Source organism: Phoxinus phoxinus (genome assembly GCF_949152265.1).
Source record: "Phoxinus phoxinus genome assembly, chromosome: 25".
Taxonomy (NCBI): Eukaryota; Metazoa; Chordata; class Actinopteri; order Cypriniformes; family Leuciscidae; genus Phoxinus; species Phoxinus phoxinus.
The window spans coordinates 9,054,579-9,067,620 of record NC_136900.1 but is presented as its reverse complement, the minus strand read 5'-3'; the positions used below and the strand labels follow the sequence as shown (position 1 = coordinate 9,067,620).

General features: G+C 37.7%; 1 protein-coding gene across 1 annotated transcript in view; it reads left to right on the top strand.

Moving 5' to 3' along the window:
- Positions 1 to 12,517, top strand: part of syt7a (synaptotagmin VIIa) — a 124,688-nt gene extending 112,171 nt beyond the window's left edge. The window contains exons 7-12 of the mRNA XM_079602805.1: positions 5,964 to 6,075; positions 8,066 to 8,327; positions 8,846 to 9,015; positions 9,516 to 9,630; positions 9,731 to 9,930; positions 10,950 to 12,517. Coding sequence (XP_079458931.1) covers positions 5,964 to 6,075; positions 8,066 to 8,327; positions 8,846 to 9,015; positions 9,516 to 9,630; positions 9,731 to 9,930; positions 10,950 to 11,054 — 964 coding nt within the window. The 3' untranslated portion in view covers positions 11,055 to 12,517. The remainder of the gene's footprint in view (positions 1 to 5,963; positions 6,076 to 8,065; positions 8,328 to 8,845; positions 9,016 to 9,515; positions 9,631 to 9,730; positions 9,931 to 10,949) is intronic.
- The last annotated feature ends 525 nt before the right edge of the window (positions 12,518 to 13,042 follow it).

Genomic DNA, 13,042 nt, shown 5'->3' with positions numbered 1-13,042 from the left:
ATTATTCATAAATATAAAACATCTACTCCATGTGTGGGAGATGTTTATACACATCAGTTCAAGAGAAATCATCTGTTTCTCTCTGTCTTATTTCTCCTTGTGCTGTCCTACATCCATGAGCTTTACTCAAATGCAGCAGTTTGCCACTTAAAGTCGCATGTTACAGTGTTTTTACCATGGTGAAGGAGTATTACAGTGTGTTTACCATAGTGAAGGAGTGTTACAGTGTTTTTACCATGGTGAAGGAGTGTGTTTGGTACAACGTAAAGAATTAAACCCCTTATGGCCAGAATATAGTCAAGTATGCAGATGTGAATGTTTGGCGAGTGAATATAAGCACAAAGAAAATGTAGGGAAGATGCCAAACTTATTTTTTAAACAATTTAACATTATTTTACTAAATGTTAAATAAATATTTTAGCTGAATAAATAAGCTTTCCACTGATGTATGGTTTGCTAGGATAGGACAATATTTGGTCGAGATAAAACTATTAGAAAATCTGGAATCTGATCCAATCAAAACATTGAGAAAATCACCTTTAAAGTTGTGCATTTATGTTCGCGATTGTGCTGCATTCACTCACAAAAATACATGTGTTATATATTTACAGTAGGAAATGTACAAAATATCTTCATGGAACATGATCTTTACTTAATATCCTCATGATTTTTGGCATAAAAGAAAAATGGACATTTTGACCCATACAATGTATAGTTGGCTATTGCCACAGATATACCCGTGCGACTCGAGACTGGTTTTGTGATCCAGGGTCACATATAGTGTGTTCTTCACAACAACTTCACAGGTGGATCGATTTCATAAAGCGTCCTGTACTGTTAAAAGAATATTTATGTTGACAGACAGCTAAAGTTAAACCGTTTCTTCTGAATAAGCTGCAGGCGAGTCACACGTCTACAGTGAATGAATTATTCAGGCCTCAGAGAAGCGTCTACATGTCCGTTATCTGCCCGCGGTCGATAGCGGAGGACGGACGGAGAGATACAGAGAGAGATGCTCATTGTGTTCTCTTTCCTCTGCCCTCATTTCACCCGCTCTCGCTCGCCGCTGAACTCCAGCCGTTCTCATCCTGGGGTTTCATCATCTTAAGATTATCTAGAAAACATGCAGCATTGTCATCCTTCTCCAGTCGATGTTCATGCGTTACTGATGCTAACAGAGTCTTCAGGCTTCAACTGTTGCTTTCTGAGGCCAACAGAATTTGTTTCTTTTTAATATTGTCTTGGACACTTAATATTCGAGCATTTAGTAATGTGTATATGTGTAATATATTCAGATGAAACTCGAAAAATTAGAATATGGTGCAAAAGTTCATTTATTTCAGTAATTTAACTTAAAAAGTGAAACTAATATATTATATAGACTCATTACATGCAAAGTGAGATATTTCAAGCCTTTATTTGATATCTCACTTTGCATGTAATGAGTCTAAATAATATATTAGTTTCACTTTTTAAGTTAAATTACTGAAATAAATGAACTTTTGCACCATATTCTAATTTTTCGAGTTTTTTACCTCCTGTTTTTTACCTCCTGAAAATATGAGCTCTCATAGTCATTGCTTTTCAAAGTCATTAAAAAAGTCATTCAAATGTTTCCTATGAGATATGTTGAATTAAAGAGGCCATATGATGCAGTTTTAAAAGGTCATTATTTCGTGTATTGGGTGTATTAGAATAGGTCACCATGCTTTAATGCTCAAAACACATTATCGTCCACATGCTGTACATTATTGCAGCCGCTCTATCACCAGTCTGTCTGAAATGCACTGATTCCATTAAGCCCCTCCTTCTGAAGAGCTCAGAGTGCTCTGATTGGCCAGCTGACCCAGTGCGTTGTGATTGGCCGAACACCTCAAGGGTGTGGTCCATAATCATGAGTTAAGGCTTCTAAAGCATTTTTAAACAGTTATAAATGTCATCGGTTTCAAGTCACAAACATTGAAAAGCATCATATGACCCCTTTAAAACGGTTAGAAGACTTTATTAGAGGGTTCAAACTCTAAACAGGCTTTCAGTCCCTGAATTTCGCTTCTTCTTTCTGTCATTGTCATTTCTCCATCTGTTCTCATCATGTGTCATGGCAGCTGCATGTGTGTGTGGGTTCAATAGGATTGAACGAACAAGGACACTAACTCATTAACAGATTCAGCCAATCAGAACTGCATCAGTTCACAATTAACCAATTACTGACACAGTCCCTGAATATTGATGAGGATTTTACAGCCCTGTCTCTCTCCCCTCCCGAGCTAACCTCGTATCTGTGTGTGTGTGTGTCTGTCTGTGTGTGTGTCTGTGTGTATCTTTCTGTCTGTCTGTCTGTCTATCTGTGTGTGTGTCTGTGTATCTGTCTGTGTGTGTGTGTGTGTGTCTGTCTGTCTGTCTGTCTATCTGTGTGTGGGTGTGGGTGTGTGTGTGTCTGTCTGTCTATCTCTGTGTGTGTGTGTGTGTGTGTGTGTGTGTGTGTGTGTGTGTGTGTGTGTGTGTGTGTGTGTGTGTGTGTGTGTGTGTGTGTGTGTGTGTGTGTGTTGCTTTGCCTGCTCGATGTGTTCTCGTCTCCGCTACGACTACGTCTGTGTGTCTTCAACAACTCGGCCATGATGTTCGTGGCGGCTTTTGAGTGAATTAACCTTGAAGTAAAGTGACCGCACTGAGCGGATGTTTTCCCGAAACACATGTGTTGACAGACAGACGCTTCATGGTTTGTGCGTGAACCTCCCGCCCGAGTCAGATCCGTCCTGCCGGACCTCTGCAGCTCTCCTTAGACTGGTGCGGATGATTTATACATATGAGATATGATTTGTCTACTCACCCTCATGTGGTTTTCTGTGGGACTGAAACTGCTCTAGAGCACAATGCTCCAAAGAAAACACAAAACAACCATTTTAAAGGCGACCTAAACACAAAAACTTTTATTTTTATGTTACATATCTGGCTGTATGAAAAATTATTTTCATTGAATAGTGTTTTATTTTATTTTTGTGGTCCACTTCTGGCCTTATGCGGAAAGCTTTTCACTGAATATCACTTTAAATTTCAGTGTTTATATTTTATTTAATATTATATATTTCTGGTGTACTTTTGTCTGTATGTGAAAAGATTTTCAATGCATAGTGATTTAATTTTTAGTGTTTTATATCCTTTTATTTTATTCTCATGGCGCATGTCAGGCGGCACGCCAAAAAAATAGTTAGTGAATTTATTCAATTTTCATTGTTTTATTTTATTTTCCAATTCTGAATTTACATGAAAATATTTCCAGTTAATAGAAATTACAATTCTATATTTAAATTCTATATTTTAGTATTTTAATAATGTATATCTTATTTTCTTTAAAAAATTATTGTAATTTTCTAGTGCAATTTTGGCCCGAACGTGAAGTTTTTCAGTGAATATATTTATTTAAATTTTAGTGTACATTATTTATTTATTTATTTATTTTTATTTAATGTGGTGCATTTCTGCCTATATGAAACGACTGGCTGCAAATAGCAATTTAATTGTCAGACTTTTCCCTCAGAAAAAAGTTATCGTATGATTACAGAAGACTAAAACTTCATTTTGCTGCTTCCATGCCCTTTTTGGAGCTGGACAGCTTTGGTCACCATCCACATTCATTGTGAATACCGTTATGGAATTGGAACATTTCTCCAAATATCTTCTCTTACGTCCCAGAGAAGAAAGAAAGTCCTTCAGGTTTGGAACGACATGAGGGCGAGTAAACGATGAAAAGTGTGTCACTGAAGTGAACTAAACCCAAAAGTGATTTCCCTGCCAGTCTAAAGACAGTCTGATCCGCCCGATGTCTCTCTTTTATTCCTCCTGCTCTCTGTGTTCGACTGTGTGTGCCATTTGCTGTGTTCCTTTACACTATTTGTTTACTCCTTCTCTCTCTTTTGTCTTTCCAGCGCTCATTTTCTCTCTCTCTCTCTCTCTCTCTCTTCAAAGCTTCACCTCTCTCCGGAAACAAAACGCTTCCTTCCTGGTCTCTTTGTCTTTCTTTTCCGTCGTTTCTCTTCTGTGGAACTAATCTCTGTGTGTGCTTTCGTTTAACTCTCTGACTGACTGCAGGGTTTCTTGTCTTCTCTCGCTCTCTCTCTCTCTTTCTCCTGCAGCTGTGCTGGTTTGGTTGACGTCTCTCTCATGGTTTTGTTTGACTCTCCAGTCATGCGAATAATCTTCTGCCTTTCCATCACAGAAAAGCGTCTCCTCTTTTCCTCTTTTGTCTCTCTTTCTCCCTCCAGCTGTTACCGTGTCTCAGTTCGTCTGTATGCGTGTGCCGCCTTCATCGCTTTTCTATGTTCATCCTGTAGTTGTCTTGTGTGTGTGTGTGTCTCTCTTTCAGTCTTTCTGTCTCTCGGTTTGTATCTGATCACTCAGTTTCATTCAGATGTCTGCATTTGTCCTTTTCTCCTCTGTCTGTCTGTCTCTCTCTCTCTCTCTCTCTCTCTCTCTCTCTCTCTCTGCTCTTTTGGCCCCTGCTCTGGTTTAGTTTTGTCCTGTCAACTATAGTTCAGTAGATTAGTCACACATTAAAGTAATATTTAGGGGTTTAGTACACGTTATGCTCGATCGACCGCATTTGTGGCAGAATGTCACTTACTGTACCACAGACATTTTTTCAATGTCATGATCATTTAGAACTCCTGACAAAAATATGAGCTTTCTTTCTGATTTTAAACCCCAATATTATTTTATTTCATTCTTTAAGCTGAATTTTTTTTTTTTTTTTTACATGGAATGAGTCAATTATTTTCTGTGGCAATAAAAAAAAAAATTGTTTTAAATGGACAGATGACTCAAAATATTTCCTGTAGCATTAAACTTTATTTTATTTTTTTTTATTATTATTTTTTTTTCTTTACTTCAAACGAGCAGTGAGTCAAAATAATTGTCTATGGCAATACATATTAAATTTTTTATTTTATTATATTTTTATGGAGCAATGACTTCCTTTATTTTACTTGATTTTTTAACTTTAAACAGTTGAGTTGTTATTATTTTATTTTATTATTTTTAATGAAGCAATCAGTCAAAAATGATATTCTCTGCCAATAACAATAATTTATTTTTAACTTATTTTTAATCATTATTTGTGGCAATATGCTATTTATTTTATTTATGTTAAATAGATCCATGAGTCAACATTATTTCCCAAGGCATTAAACATTTTTTTTATTTTATTTATTTAATAATTTATTTAATTAATTGTTTATTTATTTATTTAATAATTTATTTATTTAATTAATTACATTTATTTTATTTTAGCTGAGCAATGAGTCACTATTACAATCACAATTATTATCTGTGGCAATAAACATTTTATTTTAAGTCAAAATGAAGTCAGTGGTAATAAGCATTACACTACAAATGCCAGTACATCGGCTTCTCTTGTACTGAACCCACATCATTCCCATATTAAGTCAATTTTCCAGTCCAGGCCAGCCGCACAAATCTGACTTCGGACACCAACCTCTGGGAAACGAAACGGACCGCACCGTGGCGTGATGAATATACAGCTTTATGTGTTTGCTGAAATATTTAATAACCCTGAATATTGGCCAGTTTATGGTGTCTTTTGGCTGTGTTATAAACTGAGGTACCATTTTGTCTCACAATGTTTTTATGTTTTATAACAGGAACTGTGTAAAAAGCTTGAACCATGTGACTTTTCTTTTATATCTCTCTGTTGTGGCTTTATTTGATTGTTTTCAAGTGATCGAAAGTAAAAAAAAATCATTCTCATGCTTGTTATTAATTTGTCTTCTGCATATTCTTGTCCGTTTCTAAAATGTGTGACGAAGCCGGTCAGAATAACACGAGTCAACGCTCATAGAGGTCGAAAGGTCATCTGGGTTTGAGAGAGAAAGCATCGCAGGGCAAGTCACTCATCACTGGTATTTTTAGTAACCCGTGTTTCTCTGTGTGTGTCTCTCCCCCCGCAGTAGGAATATGGGGAATAAGCCGGCGAACAGTCCTAAGGGTCAGCCGCCAGATGCCGACGGACACTCTTCAGTGTCTGACCTTGCCAACTCGCTCACTGGAGACATGGTGATGGTAGGACAGTGTGTTTGCATGTAGAGTCCTGGTCCTGCAAAGTCTGTCTGACTGCTGGCGTAAACATAAAGTAAAGTCTGAATCACATTGCAGTCTGAACAACCAACCCGGTCACACTAAATAGCACGCAGTGTGTTTATCGTGCAATTTATACGCGACAATGAGTTTTTACGTGCATATGATACGCATGGGTTGGTTAGGGGTAGGTTTAGTAGTGGTGTGGGGTGAAGTGCATATCATATGCACGTTAAAAAAAAATTTGCGTAATAAATTGCACGATAAACAAATGCACGCGAAAACTGCGTATCATATGCACGCAAAAACAATTTTTTTGCGTATAAATTGCACGACAAACACAATGCGTGCTATAGAGACGCATTTTCATGAGATCAGGCTGGTTGTTCAGACGACACTGTTGTTGCAGCCTGATCTCATGAAAATGCGTCTCTATAGCACGCATTGTGTTTGTCGTGCAATTTATACGCGAAAAATTAGTTTTTGCGTGCATATGATACGCAGTTTTCGCGTGCATTTGATACGCACTTCATTGCGTGTAATACACACGCACCCCACACCACTACTAAACCTACCCTAACCTACCCATGCGTATCATATGCACGTAAAAACTCATTTTTGCGTATAAATTGCACGATAAACACTGCGTGCTATAGAGACGCATTTAGTGTGACCGGGTTGGAACAACAGTGTTGCTTATAGGGGTGTGACAATATATCGCAATACAAAAATGCAACAATATCTATCGTGGATAGTGACAATATGTATTGTGGATAGTTCACCCAAAATAAAAAATTTTGTGTCAGTGCTACATTAAACTACTACCGGTATATATAATGTTGAATATAATGTATAATAATGCAATGGGGGAATATTTGTGGGTCCTGATAATGCCAAATGTCTTGTTACCAGTAAAAAGTGGCCTACATTATTTTACATATATCTAGTCAGTGACAGAGTGCAAGCATATTCGTCTAAATGAATTCTGTATTTTCAGCTTCAGAATCATGATTATTGTTATTCTGCTTATCCACAAAAAGGATATTAAGCTTTGTATCCTTTAAATATCTGCTGAGTGTCTCAAGTAAAGCTCTTAAAGTGCCCTCTATTATGCTATTTTAAAGGTTCCTGATTTTGTTTTGGAGTCTCCTATAAAAAGTTCACAGTTATCTAATGTCAAAATACATTAATTTTCTCATATTATACATTGTAGCATCACCTCATTTCTCAAAAAGGTTTAATCAAGAATCTGGTCTCTCTAAACCCCTCCTCACCGCAAGCCTACTTCACGTTTCCCAAAAGAATCGTCAGCCAACAATGGTCGCAAGTTACGTTTAACTTTATTGTTAATCACGAAACTTGCAACTATTGTTGGTTTTGGGAAACGCACCCCTGATTGGTCAGATGGCCCAGTCTGTTGTGATTGGTCTACTCTGCTCTGATTGGTCAGATGGCCTAGTCTGTTGTGATTGGTCTTCTCTTCTCTGATTGGTCAGATGGCCCAGTATTTTCTCATAAATAAAAAAGAAAAAGAGAAATCTAAAATCTCCTCTGTAAAAACCTTTAACTGTTATATGTCAAATTAAACAAAAATTAAACAACTATTTTTAACCTGGCTTTATACAATTTTTAAATTTCTGTTCTAGGAATGTATGCAAATTAGTGCATATTTAATTAGATAATGCCTAATTTGCATTTCGAAAACACTTGTAATTCAAAAAATGCTTGCAATCCTTAACGTAATAAATCAGCTGGGCAAGTATGGGTGATATCTATTAGTTAATGTTTTATGGTGTCTTATGTTTTAAATATCTTACACATGCCTGTGTGTTTCATGATCAATAATAACAGCAGGTGTCTGTTGAAAAAACAACAACAAACACCAGGTTTTACGAACATTCCAGATTGCTTTTTTTTTTTTTTTTGTCTCATCACCGTTCTTCACATTCGACATTCTCTCTCATGCTCTCTTTAGTTGTCTCCGGGGTCGGAAGATGACGAAGGTCCAGTGAGCGAGAAACTGGGCCGGATTCAGTTCAGCTTGGGCTACAGCTTCCAAGACACGACTCTGACGGTGAAGATACTCAAAGGTCAAGACCTGCCCGCTAAAGACTTCTCTGGGACCTCCGACCCCTTCGTCAAAATCTACCTACTGCCCGACAGAAAGCACAAACTCGAGACCAAAGTCAAGAGGAAAAATCTCAACCCTCACTGGAACGAAACCTTCCTTTTTGAAGGTCAGTTGTGTTTCCAAACATCTTAGTTATAGATGAAATCTATTCAGTTTTACAATACAATAGATTATATTATGTTATCATTTCTGTAGCTCAAAAAGTAGAGCAATGCGGTTGCGACACTGGTCATGATGGGTTTAATTACCAGTAAATGCGTGAACTGATAAAATGTGTACCTTGAATGCAAGGTAAAAGTGTCTGCCAAATAAATTGTAATTATTTACTGTAATACTGATGAAAATACTGTATTTGAACAATTAGAATGTAATGAGAAGCAACATGAGATTAATGAAAATGTCAACAACAAAAAAGCCTGTAAAAGTAAACAGGACTCATTAGTTTTTTTTTTAACGTGACGGTAATGAGAATTCGAGGGGAAATAAGCTGAATCATCAGGAACATACTGTCACAGTGCAAAAATGTTAATGGTTTTATTATGCACAGTATTTTGTTTATATATTTGAAGTGTGTCCTGTGTTCATCATTCTGAATGGGTAAATCTGAATCTTCCTCCTCCTCAGGGTTCCCGTATGAGAAGGTGCGGGAACGAACGCTGTATCTCCAGGTGCTGGATTACGATCGGTTCAGCCGCAACGACCCGATCGGTGAGGTCTCCATCCCTCTGAATAAAGTGGAGCTCGGACAGCTGAAGTCGTTCTGGAAGGATCTTAAACCCTGCAGCGATGGCAGCGTGAGTCGACTTTCCATACAATGGACAATGTGGACTCTTAAAGTGAAAGTTCACCCCAAAATTAAAATTTTGTCATCATTTAATCACTCTCATGTCATTCAAAACCTGTAAGACTTTTGTTCATCTTTGAACACAAATGGAGATGTTTTTGATGAACTCTGAGAGATTTCTGTCCCTCCATTGACAGCTACGCAACTACCACTTTGACGCTTTAAAAAGTTCACAAAGATGTCGTTAAACTAATCCATACTGTATGAATTGAGTGGTTTAGTCCAAATTTTCTGAAGAGACTACATCGTTTTATATGATGAACAGATTAAATTTAGGCTTTTGTCACTGAAATAAGGTCATGAAACCCATATTCGATCTACGTCATCAATACGTCAACAGATTGAACTTTATAGCATTATTTTCTGAAAATCATCCTATCTGCTGTAACTCTCAAAGCTCTTTCAAGCCTGTTTTAAGACATGTGTTCTGTTTGTGTGTGTGTGTTGTAGGGAAGACGTGGCGATCTGCTGTTGTCTCTGTGTTATAACCCCACAGCCAACACCATCACTGTTAACATCATAAAAGCTCGCAACCTCAAAGCCATGGACATCGGGGGAACCTCAGGTACTCAGACACGCGTATAATAACAAAAACACTGGTTGAATGAATATTGAATAGTGTCATTTGCATAACTCACGCACTCTCGTTCTCTGATTGGTTGTAGACCCCTATGTAAAAGTATGGCTAATGCACAAAGACAAGCGAGTGGAGAAGAAGAAGACAGTGACCATCAAACGCTGCCTGAACCCCGTTTTTAACGAATCCTTCCCTTTTGACGTGCCCGCACATGTTCTCCGAGAGACCACCATCATCATCACCGTCATGGATAAGGATCGACTGAGCCGCAACGACGTCATTGGAAAGGTGACAATATGTGCATCCTGTGCTATTGTGTGTGTATATATAAACAGCGCTGGGTAAATTACTTAAAAATTAGAATCCGATACTGGTTTAATATTACATGACGTAAAGTGTAGTCAGTAACATAATCTACTAGATTTTAGGTGAAAATAATAATCGTATTACTTTTAGATTACTTTTGACCTAACTCGTTTATTACAGATACAGATTACAGTGTGTGTGTGTGTGTGTGTGTGTGTGTGTGTGTGTGTGTGTGTGTGTGTGTGTGTGTGTTATGAAAAAGTTATAACAGAAACTACATATATGCTAAATAAGAGGGTGATCAATCTTGATATATTTATTCTCTATATATTGATATACATTTTTCATAAAATATACTACTGTCAAATTGATATTTATTTTTCCAATCAGAACAGCATTTATTTGGCAAAAACTAGAAAAATTGTGATAAACAGCAGTATTAAACTAAATATTTTACTTCTAAAAGAAGACGCAGCGCAGAAATCGAGTATTAATGAGCAGTATTAAACTAAATATTTGAATCAATGAATCAGTTTTGTTAATCGGTTCATTTTAAATGAACTATCCAAATGATCTGATTCACTAAAATGACTTGGACTTCCCAGTGCCTCTCAGGAGAGATTGTTGAAGATGATTTGATAAAAAAATTTTTTTGGGAGAATCTAGAGGATTTGTACATACAGTATTGAGTGTGTAGCCTCTCAATATGTGTCTATATATATTAGTATTTTTTCCAGCATACATTCGCTGCTGTTACTGGTTCACTGTTGCAGAACGCTGTGCTATAGTCATGACTCAGTGCTCACACTCAATCAACAGGGTTCTTCAAAAGCACTAAAAGAATCGTTAGCGGAATCATTTAGGAACCTGTATCATTCAAAGGAATTGGAAACGAGTCGTTAAATTCGTTTACGATTCCCGACCTGGAAAGACTGTTTTGAACCCTGCTGTGTCCTTCATTGTTGTTTACCAGCGTCTCTTTCTCGTTCTCTCTCTCTCAGATCTACTTGTCATGGAAGAGCGGTCCTGCCGAGGTCAAACACTGGAAGGACATGTTGAGCCGCCCTCGTACAAACGTGGCGCAGTGGCACGCTCTCAAAGCCTGATTCGCCCTCTCCATCTCCCATGATTCCCTCCAACCCCTTCTGACCTTTGACCCGAAACCCCGTCCTTATGCACAAGACTAACTTGCTGCCAGGCGGCACAACACGGGTACTTTTAGCCATCCACTCTTGTAACCTTTAACCTTTGAGCTTCTGAATCTCTCCTCCGCTTTGTTTACTCTGGTAACATGTAGTATAAAGGCCTGCGTATTCACCAATTGCTGATTACACAAACGGTTCTGTGATGTTTTGTGCATTAGCATCCGTTCGGGACTCTGGGATAGTCGCGAAATCCAACAAAGCCATTTACAGATGCTCTGAGAGCGCTCGTGCCGCGACTACACGTTACCAGGATGATTTCCTCTTTTTTTTATTTTATATATATATCCATCATTCCCCCGTGTTGCTCAGGCTGGAGAGGTCTGACATCTCGCATCACCTCGTCTCATTCAACCAACCCCACGTCTAGACCCGGAGGCTCATGGGAGCTCATTTGGCAGCCTTTAAATTGGCCACCACTGAAACGGATCAAGTCGCAGGAACTGTATTTTTCCAGGTCTCAGACATCCCGTGCGAGTCCGACGGCCCCGGAGCGCCGCTGTAATTAAAGCCATGAGGGAAAAAGAGACGCCCTCTTTCCATTAACACTCTCGTTTTTTTCTCGTCTCCGTTTATAGTTGTTTTTCTCCAAATCCCTGACCTCTCCAAGCCTTTCTCACTTGAACTGATTTTCCGTATATCTTTGTTCCTTCCATTTCTCTTTCAATCTATCCTCCTCTCTCTCTCTCTCTCTCTCTCTCTCTTCCTTCTTCTATGTAAACAGCTCCGATTGGTTCAGCTGACATTGAAATCTTACGCCATCTGGAGACTTTACAGACAGCAAATGGACTCCACCATCCTTGTCTCTTTTGCTTTTTTTCCTCTGTGGTTTCTCTTATCGCTGGCACAATAGTAGTGAAGTCCCTCTTTTTCTCGGGATCCCTTGTCGTCCGTGTGCTGTGAGTGACGTGTCGTAGATCCAACCGAATTATCGTTAAAAACATTAACCACCGGGGCGGAGAAAAGAAAACAACTTCCTCAAAGGATCGTTCCAGGTCTTCTGGGACTTTTGGAAGAAAATCCAGATTGAAGGGAAAAAAATACACACACACACACACACACACAAAAACTTGATGTCATCTTTTTTTCATAAAAAGGACATTTGAAGAAACCAATCAGAATTGTTCTTCCAGATTTGCTGTGAAATATAGAAGCAAAGAGTTTTGCGCCGGATAGTTCTCGCCACACTTTGCTCTAGTGACGTGTTTGTTTGTGTGTGTGTGCTGATAGGGGCTCATCTTCTACAGAAACCCTCCTGTTAACGGGGAAAAAACTGCCTTTACCCGCGTATGTGTGCATATGAGACTGTGTCCGTCGAGGTAGATGGGGATGAATCTCACGGAAACATGTCCAGGTCATGCTTTATCATGCCCAAAATCAAAAGAAAAAATATATATTTTGCATAATGAAAATGAAGACAATTAAGAGAGTTACCAAAAATACAAATATTGTGAGATTATTTTCATGCTATTACTATAAATAGCTAATAAATTTGACATTTTAGGGGCATTTACCCCCAAATGCTCATTACCTTAAATAACTAATAAATTTTCCGTTTTAGTTTTTTTGTAATACAGTATTTTTTATTTTAAATATAAACAAGCATAAATTAATATCTGTACTACAAAAAGCTACCATGATGTTTAAATGTTTTACAATTAAAATGATATATTTATATAATCAATATTATTTATATATATATAAAAAAAAATTTTTTTTTAAAGCACATTTCCCACAAAATTTCCATTAACGTAATGCATCAAGGACTTTTTTCTGTAAATCCTGTTAGATTCATTCTAGTTACATTAAAGCTGTGCAATTAACACTGCTGCACACAATGCATGAATATTTTAACATTTAAATAATGCATCATTATTGCTTAATTTGTGGTA